Source organism: Caloenas nicobarica, chromosome 4, assembly GCF_036013445.1.
Source record: "Caloenas nicobarica isolate bCalNic1 chromosome 4, bCalNic1.hap1, whole genome shotgun sequence".
Classification (NCBI taxonomy): Eukaryota; Metazoa; Chordata; class Aves; order Columbiformes; family Columbidae; genus Caloenas; species Caloenas nicobarica.
In genome coordinates, this window is record NC_088248.1 from 51,898,756 (window position 1) to 51,926,667 (window position 27,912).

The following is a 27,912-nucleotide window of genomic DNA, read 5'->3' on the forward strand; positions in this document are numbered from 1 at the left end:
GCAAGTCCTATGCACGGCTGCCACGGCTCCTTCGGCAGAACACAAAGCACCCCACGCTGCTTCCACTTACAATAGATGCTAACAGAGCCAGAGAAATCTGGTTATTTGCAAAAATGCACACAAAATCCTCTTTACCTTAAGAACAGGGAAATGTAGAGTATACAGATTTTTCCCCAGCCTCCAAGCTATGTCCTCTGGATGGGTGTGGATTTCCGTACATGTCCTATTTTACCACACTTCTCATTGTGCTTAACTTCTAGTGCATCTGCAGATCAGTATGTCTGGATAGCACAAAGTCAAAGATTTTTTTTTTTCTCTTAAAACTAAAGAAGACTCAAAGAGCAAAGATAAACAAGAAAAAAGAGTGTCATTGTACAAATCCTGGTACTGGGAGTCCTAATGTGACCTGACTGGTTTAGAGCCTTCTCTGTTGGAGGAATGATTTCCCTTGAAATGAACACATTTGTATTTGTCTAGTGCCGAGTGACTAGAAGTGGTTGAACACAGCTTTATTTTGCACCAGTATTTGTCAGCTCTGTGGACTCCACTGTGGCTCTGTGGAGGATATAGGTTAAATCAGGATGGAATTTTGTGTGCCAGCATTAGCAGAGCTTTCAGAGCATCTGTAAGCAGACATAAAGCTGCTTAATTCAACCTGGTGTACTTTCAATCTCCACACTTTCAAACACAATTTATCCTTGGAGTAAGTCAGTGGAAATCCTGTTGCAGCTTTTAGTCTCCTGGTGAATCTAACCTAATGTTTACTATGTCTTAGAAACTTAGAATCTTTCAATGTGACTCCTTAGACCAGATCCTTGCTTTTAAGTATTTAAAGACTGACCAGCAATTCTGGACTACATTTAGGACTATTTGTGGAAGAACACGTCTTAATCTTCAATAGTTATCTTTGTGTTTTATAGTCTTTTGTATATTGCTGTATTATTTTTTGCACAGGTGTCATTCACCGCTGGAAACATGGGGTTCCTCTCCTATTTCCTGTATAGGAATATTTTTAGTTCTATTGACTAATAAACGAAGTCAGGTAAATCTGGCAGCAATGCAGCAGCTTCTCTTTCGCAGTGTGCTTGACTACAGAATGGAAGTACTTTCTTTAAGACTGATTCATTCTGTGGCACTTGACTTCATCTATTAGTGGTACAGCTGCTCATTTGTCAGTTTGTGGCTTACAGACATCTTTATACTCTCACTTCATATGTGCAGGGATATCGTTACTGCAGCGGATAACATCTGTTTTATAATCCTATCTAAAAGGCCCTGTCAAGAGCAGATCACACTTGCAGACACAATTCATGCCCAAAGAGTTGGCAGTCTCATTGATTATGAGATGTAACTCATAAAATTCTAAGAATAGTGGCAAAAAGAGAGAGCAGAAGTTATGTACACTACAACTTATCATTTTTTAAAATATTGATAGGAACAAACCAGACATGAACAGCCACTGACATTTCGATTTAGGTATTTATGTCTGACTTGCTATATAAGTAAGGAGAGTCTACTATAACATTCTTCATATTCCTGGTTACAGAACCTACTCTTTGCTCTCAACAGAGTATAACTCTCGGATGTCAGACATATCGAAATTTCTTTGGACATCCAACCATTGGATGCTTCCTAGCCTGGTTTTCAAGATGTCACCTGTGCATGAATCTATTTATCCATCCCAATACAATAAATTATGAGGCTTTGGTTCAAAACCAAATGAAACAGCAGTAGACATTTCAAACAGAATTGTCTAAGTATTTTCAAAGTGTGTGATTAGGCTCAGGAGAAAGATCTAAATTAATGCTTCCTCTAAGACAACGATGTGTAGACCATTCTTTTTAGAAGCAGTTGCCTGGTCAGTCAGCACACCAAAGCACCCACAGTGCCCTTTCTTTTCTACTGGGAATGTCATGGGAGAGAGGAAATTGGAAATACAATTGTTGGTTTTGAGGGAAGCAAGGATATAAAGGATTCATCTTTCAGAAAGAAAAATGCCTGTTACTTCTGCTAGTTGTGAAATGACTTGATTTTTTTTTAAATCAGTCTTCCTCAGTTACCAAGGTAAGACAAACTTGACCATGAAGGTAGGAGTGATTGAGACCCATCACTCCCATACAATTATTCCCAGTGTGGTAGTGCAAGACACCAGTGAGGACCCTGGACCAAGGGACAAAGGGGAAAACAGGTGTGTCAAATTTGCCATTTTGTGTCCTTTTTTTTGTTTGCTTGGTTGAGTTTTTTTGTTCATGTGGTTGGGGGCGGTTTTGTTCGTTTGTTTGTTTGATCTGGGGTTTTGTTTGTTTGGTGTTTGGTTTTTGTTTGTTTGTGGTTTTGTGTTTTTTTCTTTCATAATTTGCATGGCATTAACTGAGCATAGATACTTGCCATCATCTAATTTTCTTCACCCTCTGTTAATAAATTAAGTTTTTTGTGATATATTGCTTATTGTAAAATTTAGGAGATTAAAATCTGTGTTTTTTCAATTTCCTTAAATAACTTAGCCCATGACTAAAATGGTGAAAAACAGTCCATGATAATTTACTTTTTTTTTTTGTTATTATTTAAGCAGATATCATACAAATGTGGTTTTTTGCTGTTCCCCAGGCAATGGTATCTACCCGGTCCATTTGCATGCTATAATATTAACAACAATAGTAATAAAGATGAGTAAGTATCTTTGCGATTTCATAAAATGGGAGTACTGCAATATTGGTTGTTTAAGTAGCAATGAAAAAGAATTATATATATCTAATTATTTATAAACCGTTGTGTCATTCAAGTAACCTCAAAAGAGACTGTATATTTGAACTTCATGCACATCAATTATGATGATCATTCTCAATACCAAAGTTATTTGCATTATATATATAAATTTAAAATAAAAGTAGTTCTATGTGAATACAATAAGCAAACCAATTTTTGAAGGCCAAACAGCTAAGTATAATGTTATCCTTACAGAATTAAAATTATTCTAATAAATAAATGTGGAAGCAATGGCTATATGCATCCCAGAAGCCTATCATATTTTTCTTTTCTTTAGACAGGAGAAGAAAAAGAAAAAAGAAAAGAAGAGGTAAGACAAACAGTAATAATACTGCTATTTCTAAGACATTTAATTTGCTTCCAAATATGTTTTAACGTAGTCCGTAACATCTGAAAACGTAAATCTATTTCTTAGCAAGACAGAAAAAAAAAAGGATGGAGAAACACAAAAGAACAAGGAAAAAAAGGAGAAAACCAAAAATAAAGATAAGTCCAAGAAGAAAGACAACAAAGAAGAGTGAGTATTTTCATTTACATCCTGCTATGTTAGTGTAATAGAATTGCTGTTGATGTAAAACTGAATCCATTAATGGACATCCTGTAAACGAGAGGCTTATACTCTAGTGAATGACTGTACAGACTGCTGTTGTTCTCCCTAGAGTAGAGTTGTTCTGATTTAATTTCATATGTGAATAGCAGACATATGCATGCATGGAATTGATCAGAAAAAATTAATGAAGAAAAAATCTCCTTTGCATTTTGATTATCCCATATTTTTTGGAGAAGACCCTGCAGCAAAAGCTGTGCCAGTGTAAAGCAATCTCTTCTGCACCTACAAGCAAGTTAACTCTTCTATGACCTAAAAGTTCTCGCTTTAACTCTTGATTGGTAAATTAATAATTTTCTGGCCAAGGAAAAGAAACTTAAAATAGTGCAGTAGGAACTTGTATTGTATGATTTCACATGCTTTGGTTTCTTTATGTAAATGATGCCAATGTTTCCTCTTTCTCAGAGCTAGACTGTTCCCAGTGAGAAAGGCACAAGTTGTCTCACTTATTTAAACATTAGGAGTCATATAATGATTTTATTTTTTGAAAGATGATCAAATCAATTATCAGACAAGACTGTTAATTGGGTAGGAAAAAAATAAATGTAAAAAGATTGAAATTACGTGTGCCACTATAAACTGAAGTGGAACTACCAAGCTGATTTTTCCCAGCAAAATTTAGATTTGAAAGTTTGCATCCCAAGTCATGCCTAATAAGCAGCTTCATGTTCTCCATCCATTCAAGCAAGGAAGCTTAACTTTGATAAAGACCATTTATTATACAGTAACGATTTTTTGAATACATTTCTCTGAAATTGTTATTTGTATTTTAAGTCTCTCATTAAATCTCCTTTTTTTCCCTTCCTATCACTTAGGAAGAAGAAAGATGTTTTCATTATCGATCCAGCAGGAAACATGTATTATAACTGGTTGTTTTGCATCACAATGCCTGTCATGTACAACTGGACCATGATTATTGCTAGGTGATGTATGTCTTTAATGACTATATAAAACTTCTGGCAAATCACAGTAACTCTAAATAGATTTTAAAAATATTTTAGTCATCACTGATTTCATGCAAATATTTGATTTTAATTTCATAGTAATTTACTTTTGTCTTTTCCTATTCAGAGCCTGTTTTGATGAGCTTCAGTATGACTACTTAGTGATATGGTTTATTATTGATTACATTTCTGATGCAGTCTATGTTGCTGACATGTTTGTACGGACAAGAACAGGTAAGTATACTCAATGGCTAGTTATTGCTCTTTGTGTATTCATGTCAGGTGGTTTAAAATATTCAGAATACTACTACTCTTATTTTCTGGGTACCCTTGATGAGGTGCAATAGTGAAAAAGACATCGAGATCAATCTCTGAAAGACTGTAGTCTGTGACGTGTAAAAACAGGAGAAACTCTGATATTTTACTAAAAGAATACATAAAGCCTGAGGTAAACTAGGCATGAGGTAATCTAGAAACAGGCTGTTCTGCCTGTGGCTGACTCAACCAGACAAAATAAACATGCGATGCAGCCACGTGAGGATCAGGGTTCTGAAAAAGTAGCACCTCAATCTGGACTTTGTATTTAAGGAGATTCAAGTATTTGCTTGATTTTCAAGACCATTGAGCAAGAAAGACATCCAATTAACTTCAACTGCAACTGTTTCTTTTAAAATCTTATCCTACATCCAGAGCTATTGAGTAGAAACACTCAATACAGAACTGAAATTCCCATGTTCAAAGTCTTTTCCCTCTTTAAACACCTTTTTTTGTGTTGGTTTGGTTTAGTTGTTGGTTTGTTGTTTTTGTTTGTTTGCTTGGTCGGTTTGGTTTGTGTTTGTTTATGTTGGGGCGGGGGGGGGGCGGGGGGGTCCCCAGACGTTCGCAATAGTGGAAAAGTGGAGGGAAAGAATCAGAGCTCAAAATGTTTATTTTTCAAAGCTGTGTAGTTTAGTTCAGGCTGAACCATATAGTACTAAGTTGAATATTTTGAAATAAAAAATTGCTTATTAGAAAGTAAGAGAAATTGTGTACCATCTGGAACTTGCACAAAAAATATTTTTCAAAGTAGATTTGCATTGACATTAAACACAACACAGTTGAAGTCGTAACATTTTTTATTATTTACCATTTGATTTTAGGTTACCTAGAGCAAGGTCTTCTGGTGAAAGAGGAAGAAAAGCTTCGAGAGAAATATAAGGCATCCTTTCAATTCAAATTAGATTTTCTGTCAATCATACCAACTGATCTCTTATACTTTAAGTTAGGACTGAATTACCCAGAATTAAGAATAAACAGACTACTCAGAGTAGCTCGGATGTTTGAATTCTTCCAGCGAACAGAAACAAGGACGAACTACCCAAATATCTTCAGGATCTCTAACCTTGTCATGTACATTGTGATTATTATTCACTGGAACGCCTGCGTGTACTACTCAATCTCGAAAGCCATTGGATTTGGGGCTGACACATGGGTCTACCCCAACACTTCTGATCCTGAATTTGCCCGTCTGACTAGAAAGTATGTCTACAGTCTCTACTGGTCAACACTGACCTTGACTACTATTGGTGAAACACCCCCTCCTGTAAGAGATTCTGAGTATTTCTTCGTGGTCGTTGACTTCTTGGTCGGAGTATTGATTTTTGCTACCATCGTTGGTAACGTGGGCTCTATGATCTCCAACATGAATGCTGCCAGGGCAGAGTTTCAGGCAAGGATTGATGCTATCAAGCAGTATATGCACTTTCGAAATGTGAGTAAAGACATGGAGAAAAGAGTTATAAAGTGGTTTGACTACTTGTGGACAAACAAAAAGGCTGTGGATGAAAGGGAAGTCTTGAAGTATCTGCCAGATAAACTAAGAGCAGAGATTGCTATCAATGTTCACCTAGAAACACTAAAAAAAGTTCGGATTTTCGCAGATTGTGAAGCTGGTCTGTTGGTTGAATTGGTTTTGAAACTCCAGCCACAAGTATACAGTCCTGGAGATTATATTTGCAGAAAAGGAGATATTGGACGAGAGATGTACATTATCAAAGAAGGCAAGCTGGCAGTAGTGGCTGATGATGGAGTTACTCAATTTGTGGTCCTAAGTGATGGTAGCTATTTTGGAGAAATCAGCATTCTTAATATCAAAGGGAGCAAAGCTGGCAATCGAAGAACAGCCAATATTAGAAGTATCGGATACTCTGACTTGTTTTGTCTGTCTAAAGATGATCTCATGGAGGCTTTAACAGAGTATCCAGATGCAAAGGCTATGCTGGAAGAAAAAGGCAAGCAAATCCTAATGAAAGATGGGTTGCTGGACATCGAAGTTGCAAATTTAGGAAGTGATCCTAAAGATCTGGAAGAGAAGGTCACCTATATGGAAAGAGCAATGGACAGATTACAAACAAAGTTTGCCAGGTTGTTGGCTGAGTATGAAGGTGCACAACAGAAACTGAAAAAAAGACTTACACAAGTCGAGAAAATATTGAAGCCAGTTATAGAGCAAGAATTTGCAGACTTGGAAGAAGCAGATCCATCCACAGATAAACCTGGAGTGTCAAAAGCAGAATAAAACACTAGAGGTTTGTCACAGAGAGAGTGATGCACTTCACTCACAAGAGAGCAGTAGCAATATACTTTCTTGATACAAAGCAGTGACTTAACAAAGTTCAGTGGTAAACACAACAGTGGTTTAACAAGATTCAATGACAAGGTATACTTGATTACTCACTGCATAGAGGACAAGGTCAGACAAAACTGTTAGGCAGACCCTCCTGTTGAGTCATGAAATTCAGAGAGGACCCCCTTGCATTCTAAACTCCTTCTCAGAGCAGGATATTGACCAGCACTGTGGTTAGGTGGGTGCATTGCCATAAATTAGCCCTTGGCTATTGTGTTGTTATCTGTCTCCTCTAAATCCGCTTTGAGCCAGATGCAGCCATCACAAACAGATGCTTCCATCACAACCAGATGTATCCATCATGACTGCCACTGGAGGTTATCACCTGAGCAGGGTTATGGGCAAAGGTCAGGCTGGGGCAGAGAGGGAGCACACCATCACGTTCCACCCTATGACTGTAGTCAATTCACCTTACCTCACAGAGCGGTGGTATGATCACCTCTTGCCTCTGTACCATAAATAGTATATTGATAGTTTGTGTGCTTATAGATCCATGGTAAGTAGGTAGTGAAGTACTATTTGTTTTGTGTTAATTTGTATGTCTTCGTTGGTTGAAGTTGGGTTATTTGTTTTATTTTGTACCAAACCTTTATATACAGGATGATTACAGGCAGTAGACACATTAATGTTAGAGCTAGTAAAATCACAACTGTGTGAAGGATGAAATTAAAAACTCTCATTGCTGTTGGTGACCATTCCAGAAGAGTTTCCCAACAATGATGTTCTACATCCTTCTTCACTCTTTCCAAGACATGGTGCATCAATTCTGTATCATGATGAACGGTGATTAGAGTTTTGTGTCCATTGTTTCGGACACGTTCTAGCCATTGACACAAGTCTTCATGTTGCAGTAGCTTCTTCACCAATGTAAGCTTCACTCCGATAGGGGTAGGTAATAAATCTTGACTCAATGTCTAATTAGATTGTAACAATTGATATACAGGAGCTGAATATATAATTTTAGTAAAGATACAAACACAAATATTTGAGTGATTGCTTGTATCTACAGTAATGTTAGCTACAAATATAAAATCACAAAGGATTCCCATATGAACACATACTTTTCCAATATATATACAAGTACAGTTTCAGGGATTTCAACAGGATGTATTTCAAAATGGTAAACATTTTGTTCAGTGTCAAGACAAGTGTCTTGGGCTTTGATGGTATTACTCACACAAATAAATCCTTGTTGTTCCTGTACAATGCATGCGTTAACATCACCAGTTTGCCATTCGTTTCCATTTCGCTGGGCCCATACTCTATGTTCTAATGGACAGAGAGTATAGCTCCATTGTGATTTAATGCTAACACAATGATTGGGTATATGGTATACAATGAAGCACTCTGTATTGTTAAGACAAAAGCTGTGGCCTTATTGTTGATGGGGTCATAAGTGAAATTAACTAAATACCGCCAGGATTGGAATTCCTTTGCAAATTTAATTGCAGTATCTGAAATTACATTTCAAATTTCAGTGGGTAAGGTGTCCTCTTTACCCTCTTCTCTGCTGCTACCATAGAGTGCATCCAAAGTCGAGCTTGGATACAACTGAGAGCTGGGGAAATATTACTTTGGGCTGCACCAAGCGCATAACACAAGCTTGAGCCCACTCTAGGGTTCTTGGACCACAGGTTAGGAAAAGCAGCATTGTTAGGGTTTGGAATAGTAACACCCACACAGCATTTCTGTTCGCCTTCCTGCAAGGCGCTGTAAGAGAAAACAGAGACTTGTTTTGTCAGAGGGAGTCTGAACAGGTTACCCCGTTAAAAAGAAGGAGAAAAATCCATTGTGCACTAACTCTATGTTTTGCACCACTGCTATCAGTAGCTTCCCAGGCAAGTGGGCCATGAGGTTGAGTTAAAGTCATGGGCACGTGTTGTGGTTTGATTGCGGGGTGACAATAAAACCGTGGCAAATGTATCGTTAACCTCCTCTCCCCTCTTTTCCCCTTCAGCCCCTCCCTCTCCCCCCTTCCCACTAAGGACAGGTGATTGGGAGGAAAAGAAGGACAGAGAGAAGAGAGTTGGAAAAAATTAAAAGTGTTTTACTAATGCTACTAATAGAAATAGAGAAAATAATACAAAATATACAAACCCAATCTTTAAAGTCCCGGCAACTGCTCTGGCAGATGTAGGGCCGGCACCCGAAGTCCTGGACTGGATTCTGCAGCCAACCGGAGCTGGATTCAGTCTGTCACTACACCTCAGTTCGCAGGGACAACTCGCAAGGTCCTCTCCCAATGTCGGCCATAAGGAAAAAGGGACGAGATCCTTGTGATCCCCCACTTTTATATGAAGTATGATGTGAATGGGATGGAATACTTTAGTTGGTCAATTTTTCAGTTCACCTCCTGCCTGCACATCTCGCAGGATGCATCATTATCAATGACCTTGCATTCCATTGCTATGTCTACCAAAATATGTACCTAACCTTCAGGAAAACTGCAGTTAGTAAGATGACTTTAGCTGACAGGGAAATTCACTGAAAGAGAAACTTGTTTTTAACAAAACCAGGACAGCACGGTACCGGTGGATGGTAGATCGGCCATCACAGGCAGTCTTGGCTGTAACGCTGTCGGATATTCTCGTTTCCCATTAGGTGGAGCTCTAAGTTCAGTTTTTGCAAAGAATGCCCGGTTTACAAGGCTTCCAGTAGGCCCATATCGATTATTAAACTGATGGAATACTTTGGAAAGTCTCATATCCCATTGAATCTCATGTGGTTAGGGATTACTTTTCAATAAGCCATTAGCTCTTTCTACCATCCCATTTGATTGAGGGTAGTATGGGGTGTGGAATACCCGTTTAATTCCCTCTTGTTTCGCCCGATCTTGCATTTCCCCTTACACAAAAAATGTGAACCATTATCATTTTGGATAACATCAGGAATAGCCAGATTTAAGAAACAAAACTATAGCCCTCACACTTTATTTCATCCATCAGCTTTCTGACACTTAGCTGCCATAAAGAAGCTGGAGATTACTTCCACTCCTGTGAGGACATGTCGATATCCCACAGAGGATTTGAATGGTCTGACATAATCAATTTGACATGTAGACCATAAAGTTTTTCCTTCGTTGATAGGTAGAGTTTGTGCTTTGGCAGTATGATCTATTTGTAATTTCAATCTACACTAGAGGCAATCTGTCAGAAGAGTTTCACAAGTTTTTCTGTTTACGGCCCAGTTTTTACTCTGTGCAGCAAAGTGCTTCTTTACCTGTGTGGCCTGGGTTTTGATCTAACTATTCTCCCAGTCGATACCACTCAGGACTTAAGGTGATTTTCCTAATTTTAGTTAGCTCATCTACGTTTCGATTCCACTTTGTGGCTTGTTGATTATCCTTAGCATGAGCTTTTACCCATCCCATCTTGAAAGGTGTTTTCCTGGCTATATCTAGTAATAGCTGCCAATCTTTGTTTCTCCGAACTGGGGATCTATTCACTTCCCAATTCAAGGTTTCCCATTGATATAGGCACTGTGTGGCACTGGCCCACACAGCATAAGGCTCTACATACATGACTTTTGCTCCATTCTGTGCTGCCAAAACAACGGCTCTTATTTCTCCTACTTGTGCGTTTTCTTCACCTTCTTCTACTACTTGTTTGCCTGTTGTTATATCTAATTCAACAGCCTTATATTGCCATTTACCATCGACCCTTTTTGCTGAAGTATCTGTAAAACACTTGTTTTCTGTTGGAGTACCCTCAATGAGGCACAGTGCATCCAGAATGGGTGAAGGTTTAAAAGGTTTTTGTAACACTAAAGCATCTGTGTTCATGGGCATCTGCAATTTAGAAACCTTACTGTGTCCAGTTAATTGCATATTTCCTGCAACTCCTGGTAGGTAGGCATACCATTTTCTGATAGTGGGTTTTTGTGCAACACCTTCTCGGGGGCAGTCCCCTTTAGAATTGCTTCTAGTAAATTTAATAGTCCTCTAGTTTGCACAGGTTATCCCTGATGTATTTTCTCAACTTGTTTAACTGCTCGTACTAAAGATAAAAGTCTCTTTTCTGTTCAGGATATCGTTGTACTGTTTCTTTAAACATGGTTGAGCCGAACAATTAAAGTCTTTTTGGCCCATCAGAGACAGTTTAGAACCTGTTACAGTAAGTAGCATGGTTGGTGAAACTCCACTGGGCTATAATAGGGTCTCCCGGGTGTACTGGTCCCAGTGACTGATATGTTTTTAATTCTTTGGTTACAGTTTTTACTGCCTTTTTATGTTCTGACTTCCACTCCCAGGGTTTGCCTTTCTGTAAGAGTGAGTATAATAGATAGGAGATGGTAGGAAATTCAGGTACATGCTTCCTCCAACATCCTAGAATTTCCATTAGTTGTTGTAACTCCTTCCTTGCAGCCCTTCAGTTTTTCTTAAGGTATCTGGAGGAATCACTGCACTGCCTGCTACACACCAAGTACCTAAACATTTTCCTTCTTTACTTGGTCCCTGACATTTTCTGCGTGGAATCTCAATTTCTGCTTTATTTAGTGTTTGCCATGCTGCTGCTGCCGCTTCCCCCACCTTCTCAGGGAAAGTTCCTCCAATCAGAATATCATCTAGATATTGGTAAAGTTTCACACCTTGTGGGAATGAGACTGTCTGTAAAAGTTCAGCAAGTGCAGCATGAGCAATTGTGGGTCAGTGTTTATACCCGTGGGAGTCTGTTAAAGGTATATTGTATTCCCTCGCAAGTGGAAGTAAATTTCTCTTTATCCTCCTCCTTCAAGGGAATCATAATGAATGTATCTTTTGCCTCTAGTCCTGCCACACGTGGGTGTGCAACTGCTTGCAAAGTAGCTGTTAAGTTTTCATGTTTGATATAGCAGCTGTTAGCAGGACTGTATTAGCATTCTGGTGCTGATAATCAGCTCTGCAATGCCACCTCCCCTCTGGTTTCTGAACTGGCCAGACAGGTGAGTTATATGGGGAGTCGCCTCTCCAAATCAGCTGTAACTTCAGAAATCCTACTGGTGCCATAGCAGAAATCCCATATTGTGGTACATTAGTAATATTTGAATCAGGTTGGTCCATTTAAAACATCAAAACATAAAATAATTTCATTATGTTAATTGCAAAGCCAGTAGTCATCATGCGCTTCTTGCCCAGGAGTCATAAATTGACCTTGGCAGTTTGACACACAACACTCGGTCTCTTCACACCAATCATCTTAACTCTGCTGTGTAGATCACACACTCAGCCTCTCGGCATCTTGTTGTGTTAGTATTGAAATTTGTGCCTCCATATCTATTATAAACTTCACCAAGCATCCTTGAGGATCAACTGGAATTAAAATATATGGGCCATCGTCACTTATCCACTGATAAGCCTCCGCTTTCCAGACAGGCAGGCCCAGTTGCCTCCCAGATGTTGCTTCATGCCCTGTAATTCCTCCCTCAGGCAGAGGAAGTGGTTGTCTCCTGTTCTGGGGACTGCCACTGAAGGAGTTGAAGGTCCTTCGTTTCTTTTCGCTCTTATCTCAAGATTACAATAGTAGGCTGACCTTGAATCATGGCTCTGGGAATGCCTAGGGCTAATGCATTCCTCCATAATTCATTTCTCCATCCCAGAGTCTTTGTGCGTTTTAGAATTTGTTTCCATTTGATATAGTTTCTGTTGCCTGTTTCATAGGTCTTACTTTGTGATCTCCTCCTAGAGCCTCAGGTTTTGCTTTTCAGCTGGTGCATCATCCCAGCCCATTTCACAGCTGCAGTTAACAACGCTGTGTATTAATTCTGCCCATGTAGGGAGTTGCTTGTTGGCATTTTGACGGTTATCCCCTAGCATCTTGCAAATAACTCCTTTCCCTTTTCCATCTTTCATGCCCATAATTACTTTTAGGTGTTCTTCAACGGCTTCCCAATTATTCCAATTGTCAAGAGCCCATTCTTTTAAGGAGTTTGGACTCTATGCCTACATAAATAATAGGTGATGCTACTTGCCATCCTGCCAACTACCAGATGCATCCATCACGATGGCCACAGGCAGTAAACACTTGAGCAGGCTCACGGGGAAAAGGTCAGGTCAGGGTGGGGGGAACACACCCAGTCACAAGGTTGGCAATAATCAAATCCTTCATGGGCTGAATACATTAATTTCTAACCTTTGCAGGACCTGACTATTATTATAATTCTGAAAAAATATTTGTTGAGGTAACGTCACTGATTTCCTACAAGCAGCACACATTTGGCAGGTTTCCGAAAAGAAGAATCAAGAACGAGGGTGGAAGATCACACCACACACACACTTTTCAGTAAGCACACAGGTTCCTCGGTATGTACTTCTGTGCAGTAAAACCTTCTGGGTATAGTTCAGTGAAGTTTCTAAACACGCTTTATGGCTGAATTTAACTCTCGCACTCTGAGGAGGAGCTGTGAAGGAAATGTGTGCAAGAGTCACGTGCCGCAGAAACAGCTGCTGAAGATTTACTCTGGAGAAAAGGAGGCTGAGGCCAGACCTCACCCCTCTCGACAGCTACCTGAAAGGAGCTTGCAGCAAGGTGGGTGTTGGTCTCTTCTGCCAAATAACAAGTGATACGATGAACGCAAATGGCCTCAAATTGCGCCAGGGGAGGTTCAGATTGGATATTAGGAAAAAAATTCTTCACAGAAAGGGTTGTTAGGCATTGGAACAGGCTGTCCAGGGAAGTGGTGGAGTCACCATCCCTGGAGGGGTTTAAAAGGCGTTTAGATGAGGTTCTTAGGGTCTTGGTTTAAAGGTGGAGTTGGCAGTGTCAGGTTTACAGTTGGACTTGACCTTAAAGGTCTTTTCCAACCTAAACGATTCTGTGAAAAGCAGCTGAAGCCATTGCTTCAGGTAAGAAGAAATCCAAGCATTAAGTAATAAAGAGATGCCAGCCTGGACAGCAGCAAACGTTTTTCTGATTAACGAGCGCGGGACGGGCCCCCACTGCCACGGCCGATACCTAAAATCAGCAATTAGTGCCACTGTCCCCCCGCCCGCTGGCGGCTGCAGCCACCGCCCTGCCGAGGCTGCGCAGCCGCGCGGCGCCCCGGTGCACGCTGGGTGTTGGAGTCCGCAGCCGCCACTTCCGCCTTGCCTGCGCGGAGAGCGCTGGGAGTTGTAGTCGCGCTGCCGCGGGAGCCCCGCGGCGCCCTGGCCGCCTCTGCCGCCGCTTCCGGACGAGGGGCCGGGCCGGGCCGGGCCGGGCGGGCCGGGGCGGGACAGCTGCCGCGGGGCGGCTCCAGCCGGGGTGTGGGGCAGGGTCGGCCTCTCTCCGCAGTCCATCGCTCACTGGCGGGGCAGAGATGGAGGCGCCCTGGCGCCAGGGCGGCCGGGGCCGGGGCCGCGCCAGGCCTGCTCCCGGGCTCGCCGACCGCGCTGGGGCGGCTGGCCGACCCCCGGCCCCGAGGGCCCGCGGCGGTGCCGGCGTTGCGGCCGCGGAGACCAGCGGCAAGGGGGCCAGCGGTGAGTGTCGCGTCCTGCCCCCTACTCCGGCCCGGGGCTGCGGGGTGCCGTGCTGGGGAGCCGGCTGTGGCCCGGAGCCCAGCCGGGCCTTGGGGACCCCCTACAGGCGTCCAGGTCGGGGCTCTCCCGGGGGCCGCTCGTGTGCGCTCGGCGCTGGCCAGCCCGCGTACCGCCTCCTGGGACCTTCAGGGGGAACGGGGGGCTCGGGGGCCGGCCCTCCCGGAGGGCACAGGCAGCGCCCCTCGAGCAGGGGAGGAACGTGTGGAGTACAGGGCGCAGCAGCTGTTTTTCGGTAGGGTTGGAAGTGCTGCGGAGAGCGCTGCCCGGCGCTGTGGTCTGTGTGCCACACGGCCCCGCTGCGGAAGGGCCGCGGGTAACCCCACCTTCGCAGGTAGAGAAGTGCCAAACGCCGACCCCGTTCGTGCCAGCGTAGTTTCCTAAGGAAAGCCCTGAAACTACACTTCACGAACCCCAGTAAATATATTTGGTGTAATAGCCTAATGCGGAGAACTAGGAAGTTATTAAGACCTGTGACCTGCTGAAGACTTTTATATCTCTGTGGTATGTTATCTTAAAGGCACTTTGGTTTATTATGAACTCTGTTAAGTTATATATTTTTTTCTCCATGTGATAGTCTTCTTTTATTTCATACGCAATAACTTTTAAAAAACCTTATATTAAAATACCCTGTCCCTTTTAATGTTGCTAGCTGTGAAATTGCATGAACCCACTCTTGCAATAAAGACTTATTGAATGGAGAGAGATCAATAAAAGTCATATGAAAACAAACAAACAAGCCCCACCAAATGCTGGTAGAGGTACCTGTATGATACCAGCAAATTATAACAATTGCTTTTGTCACTCTTTGCCTGATTTTTTTTTTTCTTCCTCATGCTGTAAAAGTTGTGTCTGTGTGGGAAGTGTGTGTGTGGGTTTTGAAGTATCCTTTTCATAAAGCAGCATTTTAGATGCATGTATTCTAGCATGTTTGGTTGGGTTTGTCTGCAGTAATTAACAGATAATAATTCTTTCTGTGGATTTTATTGATAATACTTAGTAAAGAAGAAAATACAATTTCTCTCTTGTGTGATATTGAAAATGTAGCAACGTACTGCCCTTAAAAATATAAAACCGCCAAGCTCTTTAAAGAAAAGGACAGTTGAAAGTATGTAAAACTGAATGTGGTTATGATTAACTTACGCTATTAATAATCATTAATTTGTTCTCTTAATAGAATTATCTTCACTGAAGAAATTTGATGAAATTAAGAAGGCTAATCAGGCTGCAGCAAAAAAGCTAGTTGAAGACCAATTTAGCTCCTCATCTGAAGATGATGATGAAGATGCTGAAGAAAAACAAGGAAAGATTTTGGTCAAAACATTTAATGTTTACACCAGTCAAACTGGTAATTTTTTTCATTTATTTACTTTTATTTTGGTATGAAAGCATAAACAATGCTGTATTACTGGCTGTTTATTAGAATTCTTCCATAATTGGAGGGAAGGCACTTTATTCTGATGTCTTGTATTAAAAATATTTGTTCCCAGCAATGCACATCGGCAATACTTCTTGCTTCTTGTGCAGAATCAGTGGTACAGTTTGGAAACTGTCTGAAATACTTCTAATAATGTGGTTTTGTCATAATATATGACTGGCATCTGTTCAGAGAAAAAAACATATATACTTTTGCAGTAGTCTTAACATGTACAGAATAGCAGATCAAACGTTACTGATTGTTTTAAAAATCTTTATACTTTAAAGATGGAGATGCAGGTGAACTGGAACGTACAAGACAGTACATGAATGAAGCTTTTCAGTCAGGGGCTATGACATGTCTGATCTGCATTGCTTCAGTTAAAAGGAACCAAGCTGTAAGTATTTTACAGTAGTCTTTGAGAATAAAGCATATATAACTGCCTGAATAACTTGTGTTTAATTATATTACTAACGTAATTATTGGGATTGATAGCTTTAAAATAATAGAGTTCTTAATGCAACATTTGACATCTTTGGTTTTTTCAAGCACTTGAAGAAATAAGTGCTTATACTTATGTAGCTTGTAATCAGAATATGTATTTTTTTGACGTAAGTTTATTATTGTAATGTAAAATAGTTATTTTTAAATTTCAAATGGTAGCAGATGAAAATAAAGAAGTGCAGGAAGGCCAGTGCTTGCAATGACTTATTCAATAAGCTATGTCATGGCAAACACAAAAGCAAGAAATACTAGGAAATTAGGAAATATTCTTGTTGGACTTATAGCAAGGGAGCCAAGATAAAATTTGCTACTCCAAAGGCTGATCAGGTGAAAGAGAAGGGTGACATGTCTGGGTAGATTGTCTTACTTCATATAGGTACTTTTTTTGTGGGAGAGATTTCAGGACAAACCTTTTTCATTTTCATTGTTGTTTCAACTTCCCTTTGTTGTTGACAGGCCCAACACTGTTTCTGTTACAGTTACTTAAATCAAAAACGTTTTTGCAGCTGAATGTTTAACATTAAAAGAAAAAGGTACAGAAAATCTTTAACTTCTTATGCTGGATGTACACGGACTACAAGTATCCAATGAAACTGTAGTCATTAATTCTTCTGGAAAGAAATGCAATATATTTTGTATTAATTCTTAACATATTTATTCCATGTTTTTTCAGACCTTAACATATATGTTTAGCTTAATTTTAAAGTTCTGTGTCTCTTGATAGAGTTAATCTCAGCAGAAGTGAGATGATTTGGCAACTTGGAAGTTGTCTTTTATAACTCAATGTTTTGTTAGTTGTGTTGAATCTGTAAGTTTCAGCCAAGTGTGTTTGTTTACCTAATATCTCCTGTTTAGCTTTAGTTTTGGGAAGTTAGTTATTATACTTTTAGAAACTTGGGTCATTGGCTTTGTCCTCTATAAGTTAATGGGGAAAATCTCCTTGTTTTCACAGTATAATTTTATAACAATGTCCTAAGTTATTAGAAAAATAAAGAAGTGAAAACTTGTATTTTCTGCTGCATTTCTCTTATCAAATCATTACAGTAATTCTAAGCTGACAATTTAAGACACGAATATGTGGAAAGTTCCAGAGTCATAAAACTGCATTTCTATTATTTAAATTGCTTTTCAGCAGCAGGCTGATATTCTAAGCAAAAAATTGATTTCACTCCAGAACTGACAAAGAGGCATACACTGGGAACAAGAACATAGAGGTTTAGTGATGGAGACAGGTTATTGGCAAAATTAACTTAATCTTCCACACATTTGCTTTTAATTCTGTTCCATTTTATACCTCTCTTGCTCTTTGAAGAAAAGACACTATGTTGAAAGCTACACTTTTAATAAAAATATTTTTCTTGCTAGCATTGTATGTAAATCCTGAAGTTTGAAAGGGAGAGAAGTCCTTTTTAGTACTTTTACTGCCAAGATGTCTAGAGACCTAGAGTATGGGACAGGCAGAGAGGTGGTGGGAGAGCTGGGCTTGGTTAGTCCAGCAGAGAGCAGGCTAAGGGATGATACGATTGCAGTCCCTGTCTGCTTGGAACTGTGAAGGTGGCTAAAGCCAAAGTCATCTTTGTGGTGACAGGTGGCAGTGGCACAAATCGGGAGGTGCAGATTGGGTACTGGGAACTTGGAGCAGGTTGTCCAGGACAGTTGTAAAGTCCCCGTCCTTCAGGATTTTCCAACTTTGTTAAGCAAAGCCGTGACTGAGCTAATTGGCAGTAGTCCTGCTTTGGGCACAAGGTTGTGCTATGTGACCTCCAACAGTGTGTTTATATCAACATTTCTATGATTATGTGAGTATTTTGCACTCTGTAAGCCTTGGGAAGAAGTTCCCGCAGCAGCAGCAAAAAACATCATAGGTATGAATCCGTAACAATAAAACTGCCTTTATTAATCTAACAATAGATACAATCTGTCTTTGGAAACCCATTTTGAAATGGAAAAATAGCATGCTTGTCTTTAGATATTATGGATGTTCATAAATGGAAACAGAAGGAAACCCGATATAAAGCACTTGGCACTTATATCTGCTCTTTAGGTCTGGAGCTGTTGTGGATGCTTCTGTATATTTCACTTGGTGTGTATCCAAAAGTGGGCCAAGGACAGCCTTTTCCTTGTCTCTTCTCCTTTGACAGATGATGATTTTGGGAAGAAAGATTATCCCTGGCCATGGTGAGCTCTTCATGGTACATTTACAAAATATACTTTTATTGCGAAACATATGCAAATTGGAGTTACTTTAGAAAGGAATGGTACTTGCAAATGACATGGACACACACACAAAAGTTTAGAAGATGGACTTTTCAATTGTTTTTCTGAATTATTTTAAAGTTTTCATTAACATGATTCAGGAATATTTCACAGTGATATTAAAAACCTGCTGCATCAAATTTCTTTCAACCTCTGAGAAGGTAACTTATCTATCAGGTATCTCAGCGTCTAATGTTTATTTCTGAATGGCTTTATATATTTGTCACTTTCAAAATTGGCACCATGAAATAAATGTAAATAAAACAGTTCTAAAATAGCAAGATTTATGGGTTTCTTTTTTTTTTTTTTCTTTTTGGTTTCTGTGTAACTCAAGTGTTAAAGCCAGTATTGCAGTTTTACAGGAGATTGTAAAAAGAAGGTGGTAATATTGTAGCTGTATGAATAATAAAGCTGTCTGAAAGTTCAGTCAGATTTTCCCTGTGCCTGTTTGCTCTGGGCTTTGTTTGCCCACCTACTTTTATGTGGAAACTTGTAGTAATATCTTTGAGACACACTCCTCTGTCAAATTTGGTTGAAAGTGCCTGATGGATTCAAAGGCTCTATTAACTGGGACCTAAGAGAGCAGGTTTGCTTAGGAAACAAGGTATAAAATTGTTGGCTCACAGCATCTCAAGTTGATAATTCCTTTTCTACTATCAACTAGTTTTGTGTTTGGGTATAATGTTTATAACAAAAAAATTTCGAGGTGAATAGTATTATATTTAATATTTAAGCACATGATAAAATAGTGCAGTCACTATGGAGAAATCGTTTATGGCCTGTAATGTATTATATAGGGGCAAATTGACATTTTGTTTGATTAAAAATGAGTATGTAGGTCTTTCAAAGCCTCCATTGCTCTCTGAGGAGGAGTTCCTTGTCCGTTGTCTTTTCCTTGTGTAGCCACAAATGGGAGCTGCTTTGTTTCTTCTTCCTTGTGTTGCCTCCCTCGTCCATGGCTGGCACCCAGACCTTCAGGGCCTGTGGCACTAACAAGTTTGAGACATTTGGTGCCTGTCTACCTTTAGGAATAATGTATTTTTAAATACCCGACATCATCAAGGAAAATAAATAAAGGTGTGCATCTTATGATATTTAAAATGCTGCACTGGTACAATCCAAAATCTTCTAGATAAAATTTTCACTATTATGCATAGTTTTAATAGCATCGCTAAATTTTGTTTTACATAGTTTATAAATTACTACTGGTAATAACCTGGTTTTTAATATCTTTTTTTTTATTGGTTCTGTTTAAATAGGTTAACCCTTTGCCGCATATATTTCTTTGGTATTACGTAAAAATTGTTCTGTATGCTTGCTACACTGAATTTTTTGTGTATATTCTTAGAAAATATTTCAGTGATAGGACAATTGTTTAGACATTCTAATGAATATATTGTAAAATCTGACATATAGCAACACCTTTATTGTATGTTATAAATTTAATTATGTTGTTGTTGGTTGCAGTTGTTGTCGAAATGTTAATTGGTAGCCTGGTAACAATCTTAGGAAACTGAAATAATAAAAACTGTTAAAAAAAAAATAAAATAAAAGATTGCTTGTTTTTTCACTGCCTTTTTCTTTTGTTGTAGTCCAAAGTGCAGATTTGAATACAAACGGTCTGAAACTCCCAGTAGGTATTACTGTTACTGTGGAAAAGTGGAAAATCCAACACTGGACCCGTGGCTGATACCTCACTCCTGTGGTCAGATCTGTGAGAGGGAATTCAAACCTCCTTGTGGTCATAAATGTTTGCTGCTTTGTCATCCAGGTAAATCTGTTGCATCTCTTGGTTATGTGACCTGTATTTTTGTAGCTGTTACAGAGTTTCACTTAAAATCTGCTAACTATATGTAAAGTTTTCAGAATAAACCAAGTGTAGCTAAGGCTGCATCTGCCGAATGGCCATTAGTGAGGTGTTCTTTTTCCTGTACTTAGGACCTTGTCCACCTTGCCCAAAGATGGTCACAACAACCTGTCACTGTAAGAAAGCCCAACCTGTGCCCCGAAGGTGCAGTGCCAAGGAGTGGTCGTGTTGCCTGCCATGTGGACGAATGTTGCTGTGTGGACAGCACACTTGTGAGAATTCCTGTCATGCAGGTAGACCCACCTTCTTAAACCTCATAGGAGTAGTTATTTTAATTGTTAAGATACATCACTCTTTTGCATTTCCTACTCTCAATGTCACTTCACAATTACACACAGGAGATTGTCAGCCTTGTCCTCGAGTCAGTAAACAACAGTGCATCTGTGGAAGACAGACAGCAGAAAGATTTTGTGCAAGTCCTCAGTGGCAGTGTGATCAGGTATGCTGACCTTTTTAGCTTGTTTCTCATCTTTATAAAACTTGATTACTCAGTGTATTAAGGGTTGGAAAAACTCATTCAGTAAGGAAATAATTTTATTTTTTAGGTTTTGAAAAAGCAGTCAAAAACATGAGCAGCAGTGTTTGAGAATGGATCTACTTCCTGGCTCTGTTAATTTCTGCCAGTAGTTAAAATGTCACTGTTCTGGAGTTATGCAAGGGTTAAGCTGGCAGTTAATTTGACCTTGTGTATTCTGTTTTCTTGCACTTGAGGTTGAAATTTCAGCTGCTACCTTCAAAAATTAAGCATGAAACCACAGCTTAGTAGCTAAGAGTTTCATGAGATTTACTAACAGAATGAAAGCTGTGTGATTCATTCTTTGAAGTATATTTGCAGGTCATTCTTTGGACCAAGGCTATGGCTTTACAGTCTGTAAAAAAAAAAAAAAAAACAAAAAAACAATAATTTATAAAATTAAGTGGCAGGGGGCAAGTTGTACCAGGAGGTACTTGGTTATTATGATCCTGGTAAGAAAGGTGCTCAGCCTCTGTATAGTAACAATTAAAATGCAATTTATTTCAGCTAACACTATAGAGAAGGGGAGTATAATCTAAAGAATAGTATGGGCTGTTAGATGCTGGGAGCTCCAAGCTATGCAGCATTGAATGGATTTCTGATCCACATGCAGCATGCAGTGTAGACCCCCCCATCTGTAAAAAGGGTTACCCCATTTTGGTCATTGAAGCTATTGTAGGATTTTGTTTCAAGAAAGCAACTCTGTTCATCATTTCTACTGTCAGACAGGAAGGATGTTCAGATGAGAACTTCTTGCTGCACTTTTAGATAAAGGCAAGGACATGCAGGTGGCATAATCACTGGTACCAAGTGGGAGCTGCCTCTAATCTCTTCTGCTACAGTAAGTTTATCCTGTGGCCGTGGGATATGTGCAGCACAACACAGGCCTGAAGGCCAAGCTCTACATGCAGCACAGCGCAGGCTGGGACTACTCAGGTTCACTGTTAGGTAGACCACGAACTCCTCAGTGTACGGTGGTCTTCCAGTCAGAATCACTGTAGGCGTGACCAGTTTTATTTGGTGAACTTGGCAAACATAAGATTTGTTAACAAAATTCAGAAAAAGTTAAATTCGCCTTGAGTTTTTCCCCTTGAGTTGCTCTGTCTTGGTATGAAGTTCCGTTACATTGCATTCTCTTGGTTTCTCTGAGTTTTCCAGGTGTGTGGGAAACGTTTGCGCTGTGGTAATCACACATGTGAACAAGTTTGTCATGCTGGTCCCTGTGGAGACTGTCCTCGTTCTGGGAAAAGGTCCTGTCCATGTGGAAAATCAAGTAAGCTCCTTTTATTTTTTTTTTTAAGATAAATTTTTAAAAAGTTATCCAGTCTTTGACAGTCAGGAGTTTCAGTTAATTCTGCAGGGCAGGATCCATGAGAAGTTCTTACAGTGAACTGTGACAGCTTAATGTTTTTGCTTAATTCTTTCAAAGCTTTATTTAGTACCAGGGGTTTAATTGGCAATGTGAATAATAGAGTAATTCTAGAGAAGCTTTTTTAAAAAAATGAGAAAATTGGCATTTGAACTTGTATTACCCAGTGCATTTTTTTCAAAATATTTTGGCTTTTTTTCTACATGTTTGCTTGTACTTGTCTTCATATAGAGTTTACACTGCCTTGTACAGAAGATGTGCCCACCTGTGGCGATAGTTGTGACAAAGTTCTGGAATGTGGCATCCATAAATGTTCACAGCGCTGTCATCGAGGTCCTTGTGAAATATGCAGACAGGTTAGTCTTACTGTAGCAAGTTCACATTGTGTTAAGGTTTTTAAACACTGCGTGCCTGGAACAGTGCAAGTCTCCTAAGGAAAATGCCGTCATATCTATCACAAAATCTATGACTTCCTGTTCATTAAAAGCAACACATTTTTTCCCTGTTCCTCCCCCATCCCATCCCAACACAATTCTGAATTAATAGCTGAGCATTATGTATCTGAATTAAGGCATGGATGAGGGTTTTATAACAATATGGATTGGTTTGGGGTTTTTTACTTTTTTTAATTAATTGTGCCCTAAAAGGCAATTTTTCTGCAGCTCTTCTAGCTTCCTTGGTGCTTTGTCTTATTACACTATTTCTTCATTAGTGAAGTGGAAGATGCTGTAACACAACATTATTTCCTTGTTAGTAAGAAAATAAGATTTTATTCTGCTCTATCTATAGAGCTTATGTGGTCTGACCTATAGAGCTGTTGCTCTGCTTGCTCTCAGTTGTGTCTTCCTGAACCAGCTTTGGCTACAAAGTCTGTGGTGAAAGTAATTAGCACACGATAGCTGGGATGAAGGTCAGATAAACCTGCTCACCTATTTCTTAATTATCTCTTACATGATGGATGAATCTAGTTTACTAGGCAGGAGAGGTACTTTTTTGATGAATTTGTTTTGCATTTACGCTTGACATGTTACACTACGCGCTTGAGTGGTTCCCTTGAAGTGGCTTCTTTTTTGGTGAGACCAAGGGTACAGTGAAGTGCCATTCAGAGCACAGTGTCTGCAATACCAGCACAAGGTCCCCAAGTATTAATAGTTATTGCACAGATAGGTGATCTGCTCCAAGCATGTGATATACTTCCTGTTGTGAATAGAGCCTTGTAATGTGCTGTCCCACGAACTTTTCTTTACAGCTAATAGTAGAACATTTTATTTTCCAGTCTCTTTTTTTTTTTTTTTTTGTATTAAAAATACCCTGCTTTTTTCTGTATGTTGCTGCTCAGGAAGTTGAAAAACAGTGTCGCTGTGGAAAGCACACTAAACGCCTGCCATGTCATAAGCCATATCTGTGCGAAACAAAGTGTACTAAAATTCGTGATTGCCAGAAGCACCAATGTAGAAGAAAGGTAAGTGTCCAGAGATGATCTTTCTTAAATGTATTGTTTAGATAACATTCGTATTTAGATATAATATTTTATACATGTCACATCAATCTGTTGTTCCACCTCATGTTATTGTATAGAAAGCGGAGTTTTCTTCAACATCGTTCAAATTAGTTTGCAGTGTACCAGAATTCTCTGAACAGCATGTCATAAAAAAAAAACTCAGTGGCCTTAAAAACTGACAACTTTCTAGTTCCAGAAGGCAGTTTTACTTTCAGATACTTGAGTAGTTACTGATATTTTATGCATTCTGACATAGTTAAATCCATGTATTTCCTTATGTTGTAGGAAGAGCTGGGAATCTCTCTTAACTCTGTAAGGGACACACTCTTATTTTTGACAATGCAGCATTCCAGCCCACCTTCTAATACACATTCCTGCGAGCTGTAGTGGTCTGACAATTGGGAAACTGAGTTTTGTTTCCCTTCTCATTTCAAGTCAAAGGAATGATTGATAGCTCAGACCTGTCTTTTCAGTTTATTGATGCAAGAAGAGCTGACAGTTGCCTGCTATGTGTGAATTATGACATCACAAAAGTTGGACTTCTTACTGCAAACAGGCATGAAAAATAGAGTTTTACTCTTAAATAATTTTGAGTATAATTATTATTATTATTACAGTGAATTTACTTTATGTGAAAAGATGGCAAAACAAGTAAATACAATCTTGGCATCCTTAATTTATGCTGAAAAATCCAGATTTCTCTTCCTAATTGTCATCCTTCCTGATAGAGTTTGGAAGGAGGGTACCTTTTAAGTTAAAAATGGAGGTCTCTCCTGACCTGACATACACCAATGTGATGGTGATGTGTTGTGTTCCAGTTCTTCCACATTACTACTTTATCTAAGAACAGAAAGTAAATAACTGATCCTAAAGTTATCTGACCTTTACTAAAAAGGTGAGGTGTTTGTTGGTTGGTTTGTTGTGGGGTTTTTTTGTTGTTTGTTGGTGTTTGGTTTCGTTTGTTGTGGTTGTTTTTTAAAGTGTTTAAAAAAAAAAGTGGTTAGCAACATTTTTGTGCCAGGGACAATGTGGCATAAAAGCGGAAGAAATTGCAGAGTAATGGGGCAAACTGTTGGATATCCTGTGTATAATTTTCTGAAATTATTTTGGATTAAAATATTGTAAGAATTTGAACTTTTAAAAGTATTGTTATGCTTTTTGGAAGCCCTCTGCCTTTTTAGTGTGTTAAAATGATGCTTTCAAATGTGTTTTCTTGTTATTTTATAACTTAATTTTTTAAAAACAACTTTACAGATGGCCTTCTTTTTATACCTGGCATGAATTTGAGGATATTGGAATAAATTGCACAAAAATTTAAGTAGTACTGAAAAAATGAGATAGTAGAAGAGGGCAAACTTGTACCAGAAAAGTTTTCAGTTACATAAAGTATATTTTTTTTTAATAGTGCTGTCCTGGAAACTGTCCACCTTGCGATCAAGTCTGTGGGCGGACTCTGGGCTGCAGAAATCACAAATGTCCTTCAGGCTGCCACAGAGGTAAGAACAGGTGAAGGATCCCCATAGTGATGGAATATTGTTTGTTTTTGCCCAACTTCGTGGTTGCATGACTCTGTGTGGTGCTTAATGAATTCTCTCCGTTGTTGCATGTGGGCTTTTTGTGAGGGCAGTGTGTTTGAAAGGATTTTAGTGGTAGTTAGAGCTTAAGGATTTACATAATGACAACCTGAGTTTTTACCTAGTAATTTTGCTTAGTATTGTTCCTCTGAAAATGCTCTGTCCTCTTTCCAGCTCCTTAATTCAAAATCCATAGCCTGACTTTTTTTCTCCAAATAATTCTGTTCACTGACTATAGCAAAGTCCAGCTATGTATAGAAATGACTGTGCTGGTTGAGTCTGGATGGTTTTTAAAAATCCTAGAACACAATGTGTGATATAAATGTGCTTAAAATAAAAACTTTAAAAAAAATATGGAATTTGAATGTGTATTGGTACCTCACTGGTAAAAGACAAAATAAGAACTTATTACTAACTACATGAAGGATAACAAAAAAGTTTACTTCTGCATCCAGTGACCTTGGTTAAAAAGATGCTGAAAATGGCCAAAATTACCTGGCAGCTTTTATCCTGGCCGATTGCTTTGACATTCGCTTGGTAGGGGATTAAATTGGAATGACTGAAAAAGCAGCCGCCCCCTCAGCAATTTTCCCCACAGAAGCTGCTGCCCTGCTGAAATGGCAGCTGAGTACCCTATGTGATTTCCCATAGTATTCTGGGCTATAAATTGCAACAACTTAGGAAATAATTTACAACTTGTTCAGCCAATCTTACTTTTGAGGCAGTGATTTTTAAGTGGACAGGACAGGTAAATGTGGTAGTTGTCCCAGTTAACCTATTAGATCTGTCACCACAAACGAGTGGTTTGTTTTTTCTGTTAACTGTGACCCTTTTCTTCTTCCCCGTCCTTTCTTCTACCACCCCTGTACCTCTCCAAAATCCTAGAAATACGTAATTTTTTTTGTACTGTCAGAAGAAAACTGGTAACATAATTTTTCTCCATTATTTTGGTTGAGAACTAAATCATAGAATAAAATTCTAGTTGGAAAACTAAGGTATTAGTGCTGTATTATAGGATAAACTTTTACATTGAATAGCTTGCAGCCTGGCTTAAAGTGGCAGCGACTTCTAATAGCTAACAGCAATGGAAAAATGATAAAGCAGTGCCTATAAGAAAACAAAAGTGAACTTTGAGAATGTAAATATGTATACAAATATATACACTTCAAAGTGTATGTAATTTATCAAAACAGTGCAATTATTAATATTTAAGTGCTAACTCTTGCCAGAATTTAGGCATCTAATGAAGCTAATAACTAAGATATCAGATGATAAATTCAGAAAAGAAAATAATTTGTGCTTTAACAAATTGCAGTCTAATACAATTTGTAATATCTTGTCAGAATGTTTGAAAATATTCCTAGTGAAGGCAATGATTTTTATTTCAAAATATTTATATTCATATGTTTCTCCTTATACACCAATATTTTAATAGCTGCTGAAAGTTATAGTTAATTATTTTATCTTTGGTATGTAATACCAGGTCAGGTTGGTTTTGCAGTGAGCTGCCAGATCTCAGTGACCACTGATTTTAAAGGAAATAGTATGCCTTCTAGAAAATAACTTGCTAGATCAGATCCTTTAGAAGGTACCTGATGTCAGGATTATTAGTGATTGCTGATAGTAAGCTCTTGGCCTTTAGCCAGAGTCCCTGAAAACAGGTAACTTAATCAATTCTGTTTGTGGTTTGATTTTTACATTTTTTTTTTCCTTAGGTATTTTAGCATGCTTGCCGAAATTTAGAATGTGTTGCAAAGAAACAGAAGTGTTTTATTTCTTACTGTAGTACATTATAACACTTGATTTGAGAACGCTGTGCTCTCACCTTAACTTCAGGCTTATACAAGATCTCTCCCATCTTATTGAGAATGTAGGCAGTTGTCTTTGTTAATAGAATATTTTTAAAAGTTGTACACATATTAGCCATTTTGGGCAGCATAGATTTAGACCTTCAGTTTATTTTGTAGCAGTAGCTAATGTGTGCTGATAATATAATTTAATATAAATAATGTAATATAATATAATATAATTTAATATAAAGACTGTGTACTTCCATCCTTTTTTCTTCAGCAGCCTTTTGTCATTGAGAGATCCACTTCTCGAAGTATTGCTTCTCAGATCCTGCTAACAAGTCAGAATCTTAAAAAGTTGTGCTGCCAATAATGCTATCAAAGCTTTGCTTTCTCTAAAGTTTCAGAATGCAACATGATTAGTAAGCCAAAATCCCACATTTAAATTTGCCTTTTTTTTTTTTGTAAGATGCATATTCTTATTGTTAATAAGCCAATAATAAAACTTAGCAGTTGGCACTTGATGAATAAATAGTGTGGGAGAGCCCGAAATTAAAACATAAGGTATTTTCCAGATCTCTTCTTTTTTTTTTAATGTGTCAGGTTAGTAGCACGAGTAACTTTATAAATGAGGAGGATCTTTTCAAGA

At 38.9% G+C, this 27,912-nt stretch overlaps 2 protein-coding genes across 2 annotated transcripts in view; both read left to right on the forward strand.

The window, feature by feature from the left end:
- Positions 1–2,081: 2,081 nt before the first annotated feature.
- CNGA1 (cyclic nucleotide gated channel subunit alpha 1) lies at positions 2,082–6,874 on the forward strand. The gene is given in 7 exon segments (XM_065634511.1): positions 2,082–2,188; positions 2,599–2,674; positions 3,051–3,076; positions 3,182–3,283; positions 4,189–4,296; positions 4,445–4,551; positions 5,457–6,874. Coding segments are annotated over 7 exon segments (1,944 nt in total).
- A 7,220-nt stretch (positions 6,875–14,094) lies between these two features.
- Positions 14,095–27,912, forward strand: part of NFXL1 (nuclear transcription factor, X-box binding like 1) — a 48,367-nt gene continuing 34,549 nt past the window's right edge. Inside the window, exons 1-11 of the mRNA XM_065633532.1 lie at positions 14,095–14,414; positions 15,649–15,819; positions 16,176–16,285; positions 18,437–18,570; positions 20,241–20,419; positions 20,587–20,748; positions 20,854–20,954; positions 22,188–22,302; positions 22,630–22,754; positions 23,738–23,860; positions 25,305–25,395. Of these exons, the coding sequence (XP_065489604.1) occupies positions 14,255–14,414; positions 15,649–15,819; positions 16,176–16,285; positions 18,437–18,570; positions 20,241–20,419; positions 20,587–20,748; positions 20,854–20,954; positions 22,188–22,302; positions 22,630–22,754; positions 23,738–23,860; positions 25,305–25,395 (1,471 nt within the window). The 5' untranslated portion in view covers positions 14,095–14,254. The remainder of the gene's footprint in view (positions 14,415–15,648; positions 15,820–16,175; positions 16,286–18,436; positions 18,571–20,240; positions 20,420–20,586; positions 20,749–20,853; positions 20,955–22,187; positions 22,303–22,629; positions 22,755–23,737; positions 23,861–25,304; positions 25,396–27,912) is intronic.